Genomic DNA, 20,879 nt, shown 5'->3' on the forward strand with positions numbered 1-20,879 from the left:
AGGCTTGTTGATGTTTTTAATCAATAATCTATAGAATAAGACATTACAACGCAGCATTTTCGAAATTTTTCAAATTTTGGACAACCCTAATGTACATAAATAACTGCCATCAGTGTTCGTACAAGTAGAATTATGGTGGCAGTCATTGTCGAAATAGCTGTGGCATTCATCTAAATCGCAATAGGTGCCGTTTCCAGTGTACCCGTCATTGCATGTACAAAAATAACTGCCCTCGGTGTTGGTACAAGTGGCATTCTCATGACATTCATTCTCATTGGAACTGTAGCATTCGTTATAATCACAGTTAGTTCCGTTTCCAATGTATCCGACAATGCATGTGCAAAAATAACTGCCCGCGGTGTTGGTACAAGTAGAATTATAGTGGCAGTCATTGTCGTAATAGCTGTGGCATTCATCTAAATCGCAAAAGGTGCCGTTTCCAGTGTATCCTTCATTGCATGTACATAAATAACTGCCATCAGTGTTCGTACAAGTAGAATTATAGTGGCAGTCATCGTCGTAATTGATGTGACATTCATCTAAATCGCAATGCGTGCCGTTTCCAGTGTATCCTTCATTGCATGTACATAAATAACTGCCATCAGTGTTCGTACAAGTAGAATTATCGTGGCAGTCATCGTCGTAATTGATGTGACATTCATCTAAATCGCAATGCGTGCCGTTTCCAGTGTATCCTTCATTGCATGTACATAAATAACTGCCATCAGTGTTCGTACAAGTAGAATTATGGTGGCAGTCATTGTCGAAATAGCTGTGGCATTCATCTAAATCGCAATAGGTGCCGTTTCCAGTGTACCCGTCATTGCATGTACAAAAATAACTGCCCTCGGTGTTGGTACAAGTAGAATTATGGTGGCAGTCATTGTCGTAATAGCTGTGGCATTCATCTAAATCGCAATGCGTGCCGTTTCCAGTGTATCCTTCATTGCATGTACATAAATAACTGCCATCAGTGTTCGTACAAGTAGAATTATCGTGGCAGTCATTCTCGTAATAGCTGTGGCATTCATCTAAATCGCAATGCGTGCCGTTTCCAGTGTATCCTTCATTGCATGTACAGAAATAACTGCCATCAGTGTTCGTACAAGTAGAATTATCGTGGCAGTCATTGTCGTAATTGGTGTGACATTCATCTAAATCGCAATGCGTGCCGTTTCCAGTGTATCCTTCGTTGCATGTACAAAAATAACTGCCCTCGGTGTTCGTACAAGTAGAATTATCGTGGCAGTCATCGTCGTAATTGATGTGACATTCATCTAAATCGCAATGCGTGCCGTTTCCAGTGTATCCTTCATTGCATGTACATAAATAACTGCCATCAGTGTTCGTACATGTAGAATTATGGTGGCAGTCATTGTCGAAATAGCTGTGGCATTCATCTAAATCGCAATAGGTGCCGTTTCCAGTGTACCCGTCATTGCATGTACAAAAATAACTGCCCTCGGTGTTGGTACAAGTGGCATTCTCATGACATTCATTCTCATTGGAACTGTAGCATTCGTTATAATCACAGTTAGTTCCGTTTCCAATGTATCCGACAATGCATGTGCAAAAATAACTGCCCGCGGTGTTGGTACAAGTAGAATTATAGTGGCAGTCATTGTCGTAATAGCTGTGGCATTCATCTAAATCGCAATAGGTGCCGTTTCCAGTGTATCCTTCATTGCATGTACATAAATAACTGCCATCAGTGTTCGTACAAGTAGAATTATAGTGGCAGTCATCGTCGTAATTGATGTGACATTCATCTAAATCGCAATGCGTGCCGTTTCCAGTGTATCCTTCATTGCATGTACATAAATAACTGCCATCAGTGTTCGTACAAGTAGAATTATCGTGGCAGTCATCGTCGTAATTGATGTGACATTCATCTAAATCGCAATGCGTGCCGTTTCCAGTGTATCCTTCATTGCATGTACATAAATAACTGCCATCAGTGTTCGTACAAGTAGAATTATGGTGGCAGTCATTGTCGAAATAGCTGTGGCATTCATCTAAATCGCAATAGGTGCCGTTTCCAGTGTACCCGTCATTGCATGTACAAAAATAACTGCCCTCGGTGTTGGTACAAGTAGAATTATGGTGGCAGTCATTGTCGTAATAGCTGTGGCATTCATCTAAATCGCAATGCGTGCCGTTTCCAGTGTATCCTTCATTGCATGTACAGAAATAACTGCCATCAGTGTTCGTACAAGTAGAATTATCGTGGCAGTCATTGTCGTAATTGGTGTGACATTCATCTAAATCGCAATGCGTGCCGTTTCCAGTGTATCCTTCGTTGCATGTACAAAAATAACTGCCCTCGGTGTTCGTACAAGTAGAATTATCGTGGCAGTCATCGTCGTAATTGATGTGACATTCATCTAAATCGCAATGCGTGCCGTTTCCAGTGTATCCTTCATTGCATGTACATAAATAACTGCCATCAGTGTTCGTACATGTAGAATTATGGTGGCAGTCATTGTCGAAATAGCTGTGGCATTCATCTAAATCGCAATGCGTGCCGTTTCCAGTGTATCCTTCATTGCATGCACAGAAATAACTGCCCTCGGTGTTGGTACAAGTAGAATTATCGCGGCAGTCATTGTCGTAATTGATGTGACATTCATCTAAATCGCAATGCGTGCCGTTTCCAGTGTATCCTTCATTGCATGTACAAAAATAACTGCCATCAGTGTTCGTACAAGTAGAATTATCGTGGCAGTCATTGTCGTAATTGGTGTGACATTCATCTAAATCGCAATGCGTGCCGTTTCCAGTGTATCCTTCGTTGCATGTACAAAAATAACTGCCCTCGGTGTTCGTACAAGTAGAATTATCGTGGCAGTCATTGTCGTAATTGGTGTGACATTCATCTAAATCGCAATGCGTGCCGTTTCCAGTGTATCCTTCGTTGCATGTACAGAAATAACTGCCATCAGTGTTCGTACAAGTAGAATTATCGTGGCAGTCATTGTCGTAATTGGTGTGACATTCATCTAAATCGCAATGCGTGCCGTTCCCAGTGTATCCTTCGTTGCATGTACAAAAATAACTGCCCTCGGTGTTCCTACAAGTAGAATTATCGTGGCAGTCATTGTCGTAATTGGTGTGACATTCATCTAAATCGCAATGCGTGCCGTTTCCAGTGTATCCTTCGTTGCATGTACAGAAATAACTGCCATCAGTGTTCGTACAAGTAGAATTATCGTGGCAGTCATTCACGAAAGAGCTGTGGCATTCATCTAAATTGCAATGCGTGCCGTTTCCAGTGTATCCTTCGTTGCATGTACAAAAATAACTGCCCTCGGTGTTCGTACAAGTAGAATTATCGTGGCAGTCATTCACGAAAGAGCTGTGGCATTCATCTAAATCGCAATAAGTGCCGTTTCCAGTGTGACCCTCGATGCAATTGCACGTATAATTGCCGTCGGTGTTGGTACATGTGGAGTTATGGTGGCAGTCATTGTCGAGTGAGATTTGACATTCATCGATATCACTGCAATATGTCCCGTTTCCAGTGTAACCGTCGATGCAATTGCAAGTATAATTGCCCTCGGTATTGATACATGTGGAGTTATCGTGGCAAATATTGTCGACAGAGCTGTGACATTCATCAATATCGCTGCAATATGTTCCGTTTCCAGCGTACCCTTCATCGCAATTGCAAAAATAATCGCCATCGGTGTTGGTACAAGTCGCATTTTCATGACAGTCATCGTCGTATGAGTTGTAGCATTCATCGAAATCACAATAAGTGCCGTTTCCAGCGTACCCTTCATTGCAAGTGCAAAAATAATTGCCATCAGCGCTGGTGCAATTGGCGTTGCTGTCACATCGATCACATTGCTGGTCTACAAAATATAGATAATATTAGATATGAGCTTGAATGATTGATTTAACCTACGTTTTGGTTATTAGGTCCAAATCTCAGCTCATATCTGAACTATCACTTCAGCGGTCCGTTTCATTTATCTCGACCGATGCATTACCGCGGATCATACGTATTAGATCCTCGGAGTATCGTGGCATGATGATGATCTTGCCATTTTATCGATAAAATTTGACCGGCGAGTTTTGATTCATCTAAAACACTAGTTATCACAGACAAATTCAAATTCAAAAGATCTGAAGCAAAATACAAAAAAGCTTCCAAACATTCTCCATCAGAGATGGATGCTAAATATCAGAAGGTTCACAGTAATTCGTAGCATTTTACATCGATCGGCTGATGAAGCGGTTATAAAACTTGTATCGGCAATTCTTCGAGAGATCGCTAATGACCTTACAAATATTTCACATGATCCAGACTTAATTATTTTTGTAAAATAGATTTTTTCGTTAATCAAGACCAGGGGTGGTCAACCTTTTTGCCATTCACGGCCGTATTTCGCCTTTTCATGTAGCCTACGTCCGCATTCCAGGGCATACTCGTAACGAACTTGCTTGACGCCAAATGCCCATGTTAGAGTGTCTATGTCCATTTTTAGTGAACTCCGGAGTCCGGACCAATATATTTAATTATATAGGCTTGCTATATGCACCTAAATCGCAAGAGGTTAGGGTCATGTAATGGGAGTGTTCATTTTCGCGCAAAGCGCGACAATTGGTTCAGAATTACTGATGAATGTCGTCATTAATATTAGAAGTTTTACATAATACTATCAATCATTTGTCCTCTCTCCACCCATGTACACTGTAAAAAAAAACTCGATTCACCGCGAAATGTTTGGAAGCACGGTAGTCAGACATTACCGTTAGTAAATGTAAATTTAACTTACACTCGTCCGGTAATCTCACTTTACATGCCAGACTGTTATGGTTACAGTCACTTCCTGTATATCCGATCTACATTTTCTCCTGTATATTTGCCACCGAGACTGTAATTTCACCGCCTATCTACATACATTCTGTCTGTGTAAATCGGGATTACATACCAGCTTGTAAATTCACGTACATCCCATACCTATCGCAAAGCAACCCAATGCTAAAATATCACAAAAGCTACTTCACACCCCCAAAACGACATTGGAACAAACTGTATATTCATTCATGATTCACGATTAGAAGGTTATCGATGTAAAAGTATTGCTGCGGGAGATATTAACATAAACCTTCTAAAACACAAAGGCAACGCATACTCCAACGCCGTCAAATCCGCCGGTCTCTACCAAATGATCACCGAGCCTACACGCATAACCGAAAAGTCAAGGACTTTGATCGACCACATATATACCAACTCGCGCGACATGGAAATCATTCCATTTGTCATTTCGGCAAAAATCAGTGACCACAACCATATTGGTTTTCTATCACAAGAACAACAAAGGACATCCCCCGAAACATATCACCTCTGCAGACGACGAGAGTTAGTGGACGAAGAAGCGCTCGATGATGCCGCATTCAATCAATTTAAAACATCAGCCATCCCCCACATCTCCGTAAACAACTTTGACGAAAAATTTGTAGAGTTTATGTCTGCTATCAAATCACTGCTGGAACAATTTGCACCTCTACAGCGCCTTTCGAGAAGTCAAAGAAAATTGAAGCGAAATCCGTGGATGACCACAAAGCTGATTCAACTTATCCGTAAACGTAACCGGTGGCATAACCGAATAGACACCAAGAACTGCCCAGAACATGAACGAGAAAGATTTCGACGTTTCAGGAATCGCACCGTGCATCTCATTTCCAAGGCAAAAGCAAAGTACAATGAGAGATTTTTCAACAGACACATAAAGGACACTCGAAAAACATGGTCAGGACTTAACTCTCTCCTACATCGAAAACAAGGCCATAAGTCTGTTTCGGAAATCGTGAATTCGGATACCGGAAACAAACTTTCAGACCCGGCGGCCATCGCGAATCACTTCAATGAATATTTTTGTAACGTAGGCCCAAATATTGCTTCTTCTATTACAAAACCTGTGTCGGCCAGGTCAGAGGTGAGATCGATATCCCAGTCAATTGTGCTTGAACCTACGACCAAATACGAAGTAGAAGTAGCCATCCACAAACTGAAATCGCACAAGGCCGACGGCTATGACCAAATCCCATCATGGTTTTTAAAAATGATAAGCCTGCATATCGGTCAATATATGGCCCATTTTTTCAACTTCATGATAGAAAATGGAGTCTACCCAAGCTATCTAAAAAAAGCCAGAGTAGTCCCTGTACACAAAGCTGGGGATAGAACTAATGTCACCAACTACCGTCCGATATCCGTTCTCCCATGCATCGGGATTGTATTCGAAAAGTTGCTCCTCTCCCGCCTGTCCTCATTCCTCGCCAAAATGTCTGTCATTTCCCCTCAACAATTTGGCTTCCGAAACAAACACCAAACCGCTCATGCCCTCCTAACAGTGGCCGAACAGTACTATGATATCTCAGAGAAGCGAAATGTGGGATGTAGCATTTTTCTCGACCTAAAAAAAGCGTTTGACTGCGTAGATCATAAAATTCTCATCTCAAAATTGGCGCGTTACGGACTTCGGGGCCCACAACTTGAGCTCATGAAAAGTTACCTCATTGGACGCCAACAAATGGTTGCGATCTCAGACACCTTGTCCTCTCCTCACCCGGTGACCTGTGGTGTGCCCCAGGGCTCAGTACTTGGACCGGTCGTTTTCACCTTATATGTCAACGACATTTTTGAAACCTCCTCATTGAACACCACACTGTTCGCTGATGATACTCACCTTCTCTCTTCTGCATCTTCGACGGCAGAGCTGGATGCCCTGACTGGTGACCAAATGCCCAAAGTCCATGAGTGGACGGCCCAGAACAACCTTTGCATAAACGCCTCGAAATCGCAATTGCTGACAGTAAATTCAAAAAATAACCTAACCGTTAATATCGCTGGTCAGCCCGTTTCCAACACAGATAATGCCAAATATCTCGGAGTTTTACTGGACTCGAACATGTCCTGGAAGAGTCATATTCAGTCCCTAGAAACTAAATTATCACCGAAGTGCGGCCTGTTCTACAGCCTTGGGCGCTTCATGCCAGCATGGGTTCTTCTGATACTCTTTAAATCCTTAATCCAATCGAAGTTACATTATGGCATCCTCTGTTGGGGGGCTGCCAGTAAAACTGCACTCAAGCCACTGCAGAAACTACAGCATAAAGTACTCCGAATCATAGCTAGGGCTCCAAAGGGGCCTGGCTGCCCATCCAATAAGTCGCTGCTGAAGAGATTTGGCGTCCTAAACATAGAAGATATGCGGAAACTAGAAATCGCCAAGTTTATGTATCAGTTTCACTGCGGTCGTTGCCCCGAATATTTCAATGACTTCTTTACCTCTGAATCAAAAGCGCACAAGTACAACACACGCGCGTCCACGTCGTCCAAATATCATATGATCGACCGAAATGATCATCGCTCCATCAAATATGCCGGACCTGATGTGTGGAACAGTATCCCGCCGGCCATCCGACAGTCGACGAGCATGTCCACATTCAAGTCGAAATACAAGCAATTACTACTAAATAAATACAGTCCATTCTCAAGATTACCGGACCACGACTGACCTATCGATCTCGCTTCCCATGACATGCCGCCCTATTTCTTGTCGCATTCTTTCTCTATACTATCTTCTTTACTTTCATTCAGTGTGCATGCCTCCTCTTTACATCGCCTAGGCCAAGGTGGGTGTCAGATTCCATAGACTACTCCTTGTCGCTTCGACATCTTCCTGTCTTTTCATTGTATCGCATTTTTTGTGGTGTATTGAACTGATAAAATTGCTAATAAACCAATGATGATGATGATAATTCTTCTTTTGGAGATATGCGGTAACACGAGGGGTCTCCCACCAGCGGCCAAACTTCCAATTGTTTCTTTTTCTCGTCCTCATTCCTTCTGTGTAACTGGTTTCTTGCAGTTCCACTAAAAAGAATTCTTGCGTAAGTCGCTACATTGCCAAAGTTCCTAACCTGAACATTATATTATGAGGACTACTAAGAAAAAAATAGGCTAACAAAAATATAACAATTTTTGAAGTACCGGTACTGGTGCATTGTGTGATGACGGCTCCGCCTTTTACATGATATAGCAGAGATTCATGACTTACTTTATCTAATGCAGCGGTTCTCAACCTTTTTGGACATGCGCCCCCCTTGGCGATGGATTAAAAAAATTGCGCCCTGCACTTTTCGTCATGTCAAAAAGAGCACATCTTCTAATATAGAGATAGGCTATGTTAATCTGTCCATATCCATTCCCGGTGAACTTCGGACTTTTAGATTCACGAATAAATATGGTAAGTACTGTAGGGATGGTGTGAACCTCTGAAAGGTTCAGGTTCGTGTGAACGCGAACCTTTTTGAAAGGTTCTGTGTGAACACGAACGTGAACCTCATGACGTCACGTGACGTCATATTGCTAATTCCAACCCTATCCTTCAATGAAATGATAGCCTACATTAATGTACACGATACCTAGCCACGACTCGGGCAACATAATGTCTCAATGCTTAAGTATATACTGAAGTTTTAAACGTCTCCAAATGTATCAACTGAGGAAATCAAATGATATAATAATCTCGTAAAATCAATATATTCCGCCGCTTTGCCAACAATTTCCACGAGGACTTACCAGAGAATAGAAGGACAGGAAAGGACGTAGTTTATTTTTGTCCATTTGTGCGGCATATACACCGAATCATGACATAAGTACACACTATCTGCGCATATGCATACCATGAGTGCATGATGTGCATATGCCGCCAGGCAAGGAAGATGCAGATTACAGCCTTGTAGCAGTGTTGGGATGACTCAAATCATGACTTTACTCAAGTCAAACTCGAATCACCTTTTTCGTATGATAGACCGGAAAATGTATTCGGTATCCGAGTATTGCTACATTGATATTGAGCAGAGTGTGAAACGGGTATCTATGCTTGCTACTGATATTACCCCATTAACAAGTCATTCAGCAGTAGCTAACACCTCAATCGCACCGATTTGGTTTTAATGATACAATAAACATGAAGTGAAGATTGACCCCGTGCGCCTGCTAGATTTTTTAAATCAGAAAACGATATCAATCTCATTGATTGGTTGAATAAGCATCATTCGCTGACTACATAGCTTATTTCGCTCGTGATGTTTTGTAATTGCAGGTCAAGCTCGCAGCATCGAGTCACTAGATATTTACAAGCGGAAAGCTGGATCTTTCGAGCAAACTTTTGCTACACAGCAAGCAAAACTTTTGAGATTGTCACGGTGCATGCTCGTTTAGTGTCGATTTTTTATGCTGCCAGCGCCATGAATAGATTGACCTGCAGTTAAAATGTAATACGTTTAAGCCAGCAATGTTATAATGAAGTGAAAACTGTAATATATTAAAAAGGTTCACAGTGCAGAACCTACCAAGGTTCTGTTGTGAACGCGAACCTCTAAATTTCCGAGGTTCACACACAGAACGCGAACGTGAACCTCACGTTCACACCATCCCTAGTAAGTAGTAGTAGCAGTATCACATATTACTGTCGAATATTTATCCTTTTTCAGCCCATGTGATCAGATTCACCGGTAGGGTTCATGGAGGGAGTGCTTTCGAAAATATAGGGCAAGTTATAAATGATAATGCATCTTCGTGTGGGCCAATTTTTATTAGTCATGCACTTTGTTGCATGCCGTTATTTCTTGACCCCGATCAGGATTGTCCAACGTATCGGTAGTGGAAATATATTGAAATCGCCCGAATGTACCATAAAAAAATTTATTTCGTGAGGAGCACACGATTCTGATTCCTGCTCAGATTTAGAAGGGCGCTACTATATTAGAATCGAAAAATCAAGTTATGTTGAACACACATGGGGTGATTACTTCATGAATGTAATCGATTGCGATTACGATTACTTCTGAATGAAGCGATTACGATTACGATTACAGCAAAATCAGGAAGTAGTCGATTACGATTACATTGGAAAAGTAATCACGATTACATTTATTTTGCATCTTAGAAGTTATATCGGAAGATAATATATGGATTGCGCTGAAAAGGGCTAATGAGATGACAATCTTCCTTTAAAAAAATATGCGTCATTGGCTTGTTACGTAATGATGTACCGATTGCCCATTTTTATAAAGGTCGATTTATCGCACCCAACGATTTGCATTCTTGCCAGGTCCATAACCGCCGCCCCAAAAATTTCCCAATAGGGTGGGGAGCGAGATCGATGGGGCCTCAAAAGTATTTTGTAAATCAACATAAATTATACAGTCGTTTCGAGAGATTTAATTAACTCGAAAATTCTCTCTGGATAACTTGATTTTTAAATGCATACGTCTCCCTCCTAAAAAAAGGATACATAATTTATAGTAGGGTTGCATTTAAAACAAATGGTTGTTTAAAACACTTTGTTTAAAACATGTTTTAAACGGTGTTTTAAAAACAAAGGCTTTAAAAAAACTAAATTGTGTTTTTAAAGTTGTAACATTATGCCATAATTAACACTTTCCAAAAAACATTTTGTATGAGCCTACGGACAATTACCACCTGATTTGGCCGACGTGCATCGATATGGGATGGTTGGAACCCTCAAATGAGCTATATTTACCCTATATTTTCAATTGTCAATCTCAATCCACTAGGACATCACAATTTTATATTCGTGACGTCGTGGTTTAAAAAAAATTTAAACAAGGGCCTTGTTTTAAACATGTCTGTTTTAAATTGATTTTTGTTTTAAGTGCAACCCTAATTTATAGTAATAGGCATTTAGGTGCGAGTCAATACGTGCGACGACCCACCAAAAGATATACGCAGTTTCGACCAACATGCAACTTTACGAAGTGTGCTACTAAAGAAAGACCTTGGTCGAAACTTTGGGTATGTGTCCATTGTCAATAGCCACGCTGGGTGGACGTGACTAATAGTCCGGTCCTTCCAATCTGACCTCATAATGCAAATGCCACCCGGGCACCCACAGCGTTTTAAAGACATGACAATTTGTGCGTGCGCCTCATCAAAGTTTTTGCGCCACTGCAATATCTTTTAATTATATAACAGACCGGAGGTCACGAATTAACAACATAAATTAAGTAATTATAACAAGATATCGGACGTTATAATTATGAATTACGTGCTCCCGGCTCTACAGGTAAATCTGGCCATCGGGGCTGAGAGAGGATTAAAAATTAATAGTAATATGATGCAATTACTAATAATATTGACGAAATTCAGTCTTCAACTTGAAAATACCACCCTATGTGGCCAAAGACCAACGTTTGGACTGGGGGACGAATTGCTGTTCAGGTCCAAATTCTAGCTACAACCCACGCTAACATGGTATAAAAACCTATGGCCATGGCGACAGGTTCCAATGTTGAGTAAAGAATTGTTAAATAACGATTGACGCCCGTTTCAAGTAGAGTCATATGAGAATAAGATGAAGCCGGGGCCCGATGAAGAGAACATAAAATTCTGCCTTCAACTTCATACAGATAATGTACTGCAAGCTGCCGTTACGAGAAACGGCAAAGACGGCTCGGTTATGATATATATCACTAGCTGTTGATTTTTACTGCTTCCTTGTGGAAACCGTAATGGCGAGTACAAAATTTCAAATCTTTGTCCGGTGTACGACTGTACGTACGTAGTACATAGCCCTACTGCTCGCCAAGACGCAACGGTCAAACTACGTTTAACTAAGCATAGCCACACATCAATACATAAATTACTATTTTAAACTAGGCAGAATGGAGATTAATTATCCTGCTGCGAGGGAGTGACGTATGGAACGTGTTGATAACCTGATATACAGCACGGCGGGTGTTCATACAATCACACTAATGTAGGCTACCTACATCGAATATCTATTTACTGTGGATACTTCTTACGCAATGACGAGCAAAGCTAATAGGCTACTTCTGACGTAATAATGAGCAATAGCACTTGGAAATCAGACGTGTGTGCTATCGCAAACCTGGTATAATATCTCTTCCTTGTTCATGAATGTTCAGTTTATGTCATAGTCCTTGTACAAATAAAAAGTAATCGTTCTTTCACTAAGAAATCGATTAGATATGCGAAGTAGTCGATTACGATTACTTCGGATTTTTTTCGAATGTAATCGATTGCGATTACGATTACTTGAAAATGCTGTAATCGTCGTAATCGATTACTAATCGCGATGTCGCATGTCTGATGTTGAATAGCGTGGAGCGCGTTGAAAATTTCAAGATTAATAAAAATCCCTAAAAAAATTGGGAGTGGATTAGTAATTTTAATTTGCATGTCGCCGGATGCTAACACATACTAATTGAACTAGGTGTCAACGGCTGCACAAATTCCCTTCTATGGCAGCAGGTTGCCCATCCCTGATCTAATAGTATACATATGGTATGTCTTACGCCAAGTTTGAATCCGTATTTAAGTCTTTAACATTTCTGACAAAATTCCCCAAACTTGTTTGAAAACAGCAGAAAAACATTAAAGGTCAACTGCATCTCTATAGACAACTTTGCGGAATCATATTCAGAACTTTATTTTATACCGAAATTACCGACTTTCCGTGTTTGTACTCAATCGGAAATTGCCGTAATTTTGACTGAAAGTCCCAATATTGGCATGTTTACAGAAAAAGCAGAATGTGCATTGTGACGTCAAGTACATGACATCTCTATTCTCACCACAGCGGATGTGTGTGTTCGCCAAGGCGCTGGTCGAATATTTGAGTTGGTTGTATGGCGAAGGACTCGCTTGTATGGTGTTAAAACTGAATCTGAGTACTTGAATGTAAGTATGGAATGCGGACGCGCTTCAGGTGGTGATTCGCTCGATCCCACATCAGTGGAACCCCTATCAGCTTCGTATGATGGGTCGGTTGGTAATCTGTAGTGTGATCAGCGTAAAAGCTAAATGAAATGCAGTATGGTAGCGGCCTATGTATAATTTGGTGGGTGACCTCGTTTCAATTAGGAATCTTGCTACAATAAATCACAGGTGTAAATATGGAGGTTGCCAGCTTAAATGCCAACTATCAGGGAGAGTTTGTGCTGACAGAATAAGAGTGAATCACAGCATTACCATGATTTCAATCAGCTTGTTGGGATGGTGAATTGATGATGCATTGAAGATGTCTTACTATAGATATGAACAGGATTATGGCCACAGAATTATAACATCTAGTTTGATGCATGAGTGAATGAGCCTCATTAAGATGAAACGGCGAGTCTGTTGCCAAGTAATGTCCTAACACTACACTTTTCAGGAAGCTGAGAAACACTGCACAGGAATTTCGTCCGATTGCTATGGGGATTCTGCAGAAAACAACACGGAAAATCCTGCCTGCGCATGTCGTTACTGCCTTCCGATCAAAAGTCACATCCAGTAGTTTCAAAGGATTTCAATTTTGAAATGCTTCCTTGTGAATGAAAATAGTTTTATTGAAAATAGTAAATGCAACAAACTAATCCATCAACACTGCTACTGTATCAGGAAGAGAAACATATCGGGTTTTGTGTCCAGCAATATCATCATCCGAGCTAATTTTGACGATGCCGCTACTCAAATAAAATTGATGAACTCTGCCGTTCCTGGTTGTGTTTTGACGAGTGCATTGACTTCTTCATTGCAGTAATCTAGAGAAGGCAAAAAAATATCACAAGGTGTTATAACACAGTCAGATTGAAGGCAGTATTCCAAACGCTGTATTCTCAAGTATCATTAAATAAAGGATTGCCAACTGCATCCTACAATGATGCGTATGGTTGTTTTGAACAGTTAACACAGTACTTTACGACAGTTATGGTGATACTGGTACTTTCTCATCTCCGCTGAGCTGCCAACATCTTGAGAGGGACATAGATTACGATATAGTAATGGATCATCGGTATTATCGTGTTGCTTTTGCTGCTTACATGATAAGTAGGCTTCCTGACTCATAGGCTACAGCTTCTTCAGTCGATGATTTTATCAGGGTTGTAGCCAAGTGGCTAATTTCCGAGTCACAAGTCAATCTCACTTCTGGCTAATTCCATTATAATTTAGCAAATTTTTTGAGATTTGTAATGCATACTCTCAGAATTGTCCAATATTTATATATGTTGTTCTTTTTTGAATTCGAAGTTTATTAAAAAAAAAAAAATTGAAAAATGTTCAGCAGTTCAAAAGATATTGCGATTTAAAATCCTCTCGTCACTAGGTGGCGCTACTTTCAAAAATCTTTGATATCGATATTTTTCGCTTAAATGATGGTAGAGAACCAATTAAAATGTCCAATGAACCAATTCTGGGGCCAAGGAATTCAATAAAACCAACTGTTTCGCCCTAAACTCAATGAAAAAAAAGTTACGGATGAAAAAAAAAATGGGGGGGACGGGCTTGAAAATGTCTGTGGGATACGGCCTACACAAAAAAAATTATTGTGAAATGTGCTTTTAAGGAGTATGGTTGATAAAAAGCTTGATTTTAAATTTAATATTTATTCCACCATGAAATATGCATTACATAAAAATTTCATGGTCCCAACCCATATCCCTGCTCACCGTAAATACTATTATCACCAGTCAAATATATGAATAAATTTATTTGTATCGGTTTTTGAAATTTTTCAAGTAGAATCCGTGATGAACCACCGCATCAACAATATTAGAAGCAAGTAACAAAAGACATATTTACAATTGATCTTGAAATGTGGCAAGTCGACGATCCAAAATGCATGCCAAACACGAAACAATAAATATGTTCGGATTTTTGACTTTTGACAATACTAAGAGACAAAATGCATTTTCAACATATTTATTGTTGTAGCGCCACCTAGTGACGAGAGGATTTTAAATCGCAATATCTTTTGAACCGCTGAACATTTTTCAATTTTTTTTTTAATAAACTTGGAATTCAAAAAAGAATAACATTTGTAAATATTGGACAATTCTGAGGGTATGCATTACAGCCCCTGTTAAATTATAATGGAATTAGCCTTCTATAGTTTTGGCTCAAGTCGCGTCTTTTTCAATTATCCTTGGAGTCCATAAAATGGGGTCAGCGATGCTGCGATGTAACCATCAGGTCATGGAGTCAGCTGGTTACATACTCCCTTTTCAGTAACTAATGCCACTACTTCATTCAATGAGTGAAGTGGCTTAATTTTAGAATACTTCCACTTCAAAAGTTTTTGAAGGCATATACTTAATTCTACATGTATACTTGAGTGCAAACAATAACTACTTTCGTTACCACCACAGTCAATACTAATAGAAACGGTTAGTTACAGTTTTATAGTACTAGCTGACTCAATACATTTTCACTTACCGATTTCGGACAGTACGTAGCTTTAGAGGAGTACCGGTATTCCTCCGTGAAAATAAAGTGTGTACGGGAGTACATGCGATAGTTGCCTGTGTTCGGTAGTTAACTAGCTTGTGTATCTCGGACACTTCATTGAAGCAAGATGGTTGGAAGTGATCAGCGCATGGATATGATTCTGTGCGCAATTTTGGTCTTCACGGTGTTCCGCTCTGTTCAGCTATAGGCGTCCGGTCGGCTGCCGGCATATGGCTTGTGAAAGCGATGTAAGGACACTTTGAGTACCGCATATTGCGTATTGTAGCAGCCATACGCGACATAACGTCTACCTCCATTCCTCATCTTCTTAACAGCTTTCATGATCGCACTGAAATACTCAAATCCACAGCAACAAGGGTAACCTTATGCAAACCAGGTATCAAGACTTCTGCTGTGTCAGTTACATGACGTCATTTCATGGCTGAATGGTTTCGTTTCCGTTTTTTGGCTTTTCGATTTATAATTTAAATTACTTCAAAATTATGCAGAAATTACAATTTTTATTATTTTATTCATATTGCCAGCGACATTATGTATGAAATAAGCAAAAGTCTTTTTGAAGATGCAGTTGACCTTTAAACAGGACATCAATTTATTTCAAGGTAGGTTGCACTGAGACCCATCCTAATGCTGGTAGTGACTACGGAGAACGAGGCGTCGTTCTGTACTGCCATGCTCAATTTGATCAGTTTTGGAATTGAATTGTGTTGATATAGGGTAGCTTGAGGGCGAAACCGAGCAACCAATATTGCATTCAAGTCTGTCTTACGCAGTGCAGTTCGCCAGCTATTAACAACAGCTACGGTACCCAGCGCACCGAGCTTTAGGCTACTGCCAAAGCTATAAAGTAGTGAATGACTTACACGTGGGAATTCCTCTAAATCTTCAGAGAATATCACAAATTTGCTCAATTGAAGTTGAGCGCGACTGCTTGAATTTTAATTTGGCGAGCTTTCTTGAATACGAAATAAGTTTCATCTTCAACAATCGTCTTCTGAAAATGGTTGCGAAACACATGTTTAGTCAGAATTCATACAGACCTAGTCAATTTCTCGCGTTCCCCAGGTAGGTTGAGAACCACTGATTTTATGAATTGAAGCAAAAGGTTCCTCATTTGAGGCGGCATGTGTGCCACACAAATCCAGCAGTGGATGAAAACATCTCTATGCTATGGCCAGAAAATGACATGAACATGCCAACAGTTTCAGCTCCTCCGCAGCGGAGTATGCGGTGTCACAGGTCACTATATAAGTCGATTAATATCTCAACCTAGAACAGAGAATGCGGCGAATGAAATATCTCAATCATGAAATCAAAGTCATTCCGGTGGTGTGCACAGTCGTAGATATTCACGGTAACGAATACTATGTAGTACTGTACCTTTTACGACGCGTATTCCGTTCAGCATTCCTAGGAATCTTCAACGATCGCGTCCATTTTCTTCAAGCGCAACAAGCTTCGCTCCACCCTTTGCTCAAATCTCAATAATGGCCAGACGACGACACGACAGCCGAACCATAGTATCCCAGCAGTGCAGAGTCAGCTTTCGATTGATACCAGTTCTACCATATTTAATGATCGGCAAGCCGGTCAAAAATGACCGTCAAATTGCCTGTAGCCAAATGGATATTGTGACGTGATACAATTTCACTGAGGCGTGAGATTTGCTTGTGTCGACACCATATAGGACACTATGCTCGAACGATTTCGAAATAAGTGGTATTCATCCGCTAACATGCCACCAATAATATTTACTAGCCACCGCGTTATAATGTTTGATTTAGGTCGTTTTTTCATACAGAAACATTTATCATTACATAATAGTCCCTTTCTCTTTCATCTAATTGCGTATGAATTGATATTTATTCCTTGTGTTGTTCACTACTTACCGTACTTACTTAACCAGACGCCGCTTGTGATGTCACAGTTGTGCGTTGGTTGTTTACTACGAATCTAAGAAAAAGCAGTAACGCGTAACGGTAACCTAATGTAACCTATTATAGGTCGCCTTGTTCGCCATTAACAAATGGTCAACTGAGCATGCGGTGCTGATATTTCTAGTTTCCCAAACAATATTATACAGCCTAAACTGATATTCTAACTCATCAGTCATATCCGTGACAACGAATGTAACCAGCGAGACCGGCCGTATAGCCATAGCCTTATAATATAATATAGTGGCTGGTGTAGGCTACCACATTAGCTACGATTGTGAGTTGTTTCTTTTACCCTACTATATACCAGAGTTGGATCAATTGTAATTTGTAATTGTAATTGAATGTAAATAAATTACATTTTTCAATGTAATTGTAATGTAATTGTAATTAAAGCATTTTTATTTTGTGTAATTGTAATTGTAATTTGACAAAAATTTTGCTCAATTACAATTTCAATTACATTAAATTGCTATTGAGACCTGACAAACACAACATAAAATAATTGACTTATAATGCATTCTCTTTAGATGTCGACAAGGAATTTGATGGATCCATTTGCGGAAGCCCTTGACTGCGCCCTTGCGGGCGAAGTTTTTTTTATTTTTACCGCTATGCTGGCCTCGGCTGCCATTGTATACAATTATTAGCTTACTAACCAACGGATGGATTCTCAACACGTGACTCACGATTGAATACGCCGAGAAGCGAACTGCTGAGCCGGCTAAAAGCAGCAGAATTGATAGTCCCATAGCTGGCGATCCAAGCGTCGAAATGTGATATGTATGGTCCTAATCGGAAGCTAGTGTCGCACTGATTCCGCAATAAAAGTATATTTCCAGGCAATGGTACCATCCCAAAATAGTCGTGAAAGTCTGGGAATCGGCATTGTTCTGGACAATCGCCCTCGTAATTGGTCATTGTCGTGGTCATGCTGCTGCGGCGCTCTCACTTTTCAAAACAGTCGGCCTTAAACGGCTATTTTGGAGCAGTTACATTGCCCTGACGAGATTTTAATTTGTATTTTCGGAATTAGTGCATCGATAGCGTACGATAAAGACCAGATGCATCAAATTTGGACGCTTGGATCGCCAGCTCTAGGACTACAAGGTTTGCTGCTTTTAGCCGGCTCTGCAGTACGTTTGTCGGTGCATTCATCCGTGACTCACATCTTGCGCATCTATCCGTGGGTTGGCAATCTACAATACGATTTCAGATCACGATGCTGCATCGTTACTTCGTCTGGCTAACTAACCAGATCACTGGATATTATATAACGTCTTATCTGACAGAGCACGGTTTTGTTTTAACTCCTCATCCTAATTCCTACGTCCCTCGATAAAAATAATATTATTTCTTTAATTATATACTATATACGCAAATCCAACGCGTGCATATATTATAATACTTTTTTCAACGACATACTGCATATAGTTCGAAAACGTTTTTTCTTTTTATTAATTAACGGGTATTTGCGCATCATGAATGAAACATGAATACTTGAATTGTTGTTAATTACGACGCTACGGTTGTCAAGGAGCACGGTTGAATTTATGATTATTCAATTACATGTTCAACAGCAGCAATTGTAATTGTAATTGTAATGTAATTGAAGCATGCAAGGAGTAATTGTAATTGTAATTTGATATTTTTAGCATGGAGTAATTGTAATTGTAATTTAATTGAAACATGCATGAAAGTAATTGTAATTGTAATTGTAATTGAACTCAAATAATGTAATTGATCCAACTCTGCTATATACTAGGGATGGTGTGAACCTCTGAAAGGTTCAGGTTCGTGTGAACGCGAACCTTTTTGAAAGGTTCTGTGTGAACGCGAACGTGAACCTCATGACGTCACGTAACGTCATATTGCTAATTTCAACCCTACAATTAAGTGAAGTGATAGCCTATGTAAATTTACACGATGCCTAGCGAGTAGCGACTACTCGGGCCACATATTGCCACTATGCTGAAGTACATATTGACCTTTTAAACGTCACCGAGTGTATCGACTGGAGCAATCAATATCTTCCGTGGCTTTGCCAACGATTTTGACAAGGATTTGCAAGGGAATGTAAGCTCACGCCTTAACGGTCTGGTCCAGACCGGACAATGTATTCAGCGTCTGAGTATTGCGACGTTGCTATTGAGCAGAGTGTAAGATGGGTTTCTTTCTATACTTGCTACCGATATTACCCCATTAACTAGTTATATAGACATCGGTAGCCGATACCCCAATCGCACGGATATTGTTTTTATGATACAATAAACATATGAAGTCAAGATTGACCCCGTACACCTGCTACATTTTTTACATCAGACAACGAAATCAATTCCATTGATTGGTTAAATAAGCATCATTCGTGACTATATGTTCTGTATTCCGCTCTTAATATTGTGTCATTGAGGGTCAAGCCACAGCAGAAAGTCCCTAAATATTCACAAACGGAAAGCTGGATATGTCGAGCAAACTTTTGTAGCAAAGCTACTAAGATTTTTGAGATTGTCAAGGTGCATGCTCGTTTATTGCATTGAGTGACCCGCAGTTGAAATGCATTAAATTTCAACCAAAGATGTTGTAATGAAGTGTAAATTGTAATATATGAAAAAGGTTCACAGTGCAGAACCTATCGAGGTTCGTTTGTGAACGTGAACCTCTCAACTTCCGATGTTCACACACAGAACGCGAACGTGAACCTCACGTTCACACCATCCCTACTATATACTATACTGAAATTGGTACTAGGGCTAACAATTTCCGTATGACAGACCCTAGTCTCGCGAACGAGGTTGAATCAGGTCAAATAACTATGCACAAGAATGATATCAGTAACATTCAATTCAACGTATACATTGGCTGCAGAGATTTTCAAGCAAATCAATTTTGCCAATAACCTGGTATACTTCAGTAACAAATAACTGTCTGTAATTTTGGGAAGAAATTCTGGCAACTTGACTTTACAGCTAAATTGAGGTAATATTACATATCGAAATGTAAAACTACAAGCTACGCGCAGTCATTGGCTGCGACCGGTAATTCGTTGCAAAATTTGCAGAGATTTCCCAGTAAATCTACCAGATTTTTTACAGTGTATGTGATCAGATACATAAGTGGAGTTGATGTAGGGGGTCTTTTCGAAAATTTAGGGCAAGTTATAAATTCGGCACATTCGGGTTGTCCAATTGCTATTAGTCACTCTGTTGCATGCTGTTATTTCTTGACCTCACATCAGGATTGTCGGTATAGTGAGGAGTATACGATTCCGAGTTGGGATTTCAATATGCGGCGCATCATTTTCCTCTGCTGTTCGAATCTGTAATGTGGGGCTCTAATTGCAAATAACCCTACTATATTAAAATCCTATTTGATTGGTAAAGCAGGAGGAAATTACTCTCTTCTAATGTCTTCAATACAGCTATTCACTTCACACAAAGTTGAAGTACAGGTTGTTCAGTGTCGCTATCATCTCGTTGGTGGGTGTGCTTGTCTTCGCTTGGTGTATGATCTTAGGCGTTAGCACGGTGTTGAGTATTAGCTGTTTGCCATACCAGCTGAGGTCTCTTTTACTGTAGTCATATATTTTCCTTTTTATTGCTTGCGTAGTTTTGGACCAGTTTTCTTCTTTTTGGTTTTCTCCGATGTACTGT

General features: G+C 40.2%; 1 protein-coding gene and 2 long non-coding RNA genes across 3 annotated transcripts in view; 1 reads left to right on the top strand and 2 right to left on the bottom strand.

Annotated features, from left to right (window-relative positions):
• The window catches only part of LOC145447837 (uncharacterized), a 113,178-nt gene that overhangs the window by 76,726 nt on the left and 15,573 nt on the right, over positions 1-20,879 (bottom strand). Inside the window, exon 3 of the mRNA XM_080326114.1 lies at positions 92-3,854. Within this exon, the coding sequence (XP_080182240.1) occupies positions 92-3,854 (3,763 nt within the window). The remainder of the gene's footprint in view (positions 1-91; positions 3,855-20,879) is intronic.
• Positions 12,445-13,544, top strand: LOC145447844 (uncharacterized). Its single transcript, XR_013917726.1, has 2 exons — positions 12,445-12,745; positions 13,221-13,544. It is a non-coding gene; the product is annotated as an uncharacterized LOC145447844 (long non-coding RNA).
• On the bottom strand, positions 13,375-17,671 carry LOC145447842 (uncharacterized). Its single transcript, XR_013917724.1, has 2 exons — positions 15,263-17,671; positions 13,375-13,590 (listed from the first exon to the last, which is right to left on the bottom strand). It is a non-coding gene; the product is annotated as an uncharacterized LOC145447842 (long non-coding RNA).

Source organism: Botryllus schlosseri, chromosome 10 (genome assembly GCF_051294905.1).
Source record: "Botryllus schlosseri isolate E-star chromosome 10, Bs_hap1, whole genome shotgun sequence".
NCBI lineage: Eukaryota > Metazoa > Chordata > Ascidiacea > Stolidobranchia > Styelidae > Botryllus > Botryllus schlosseri.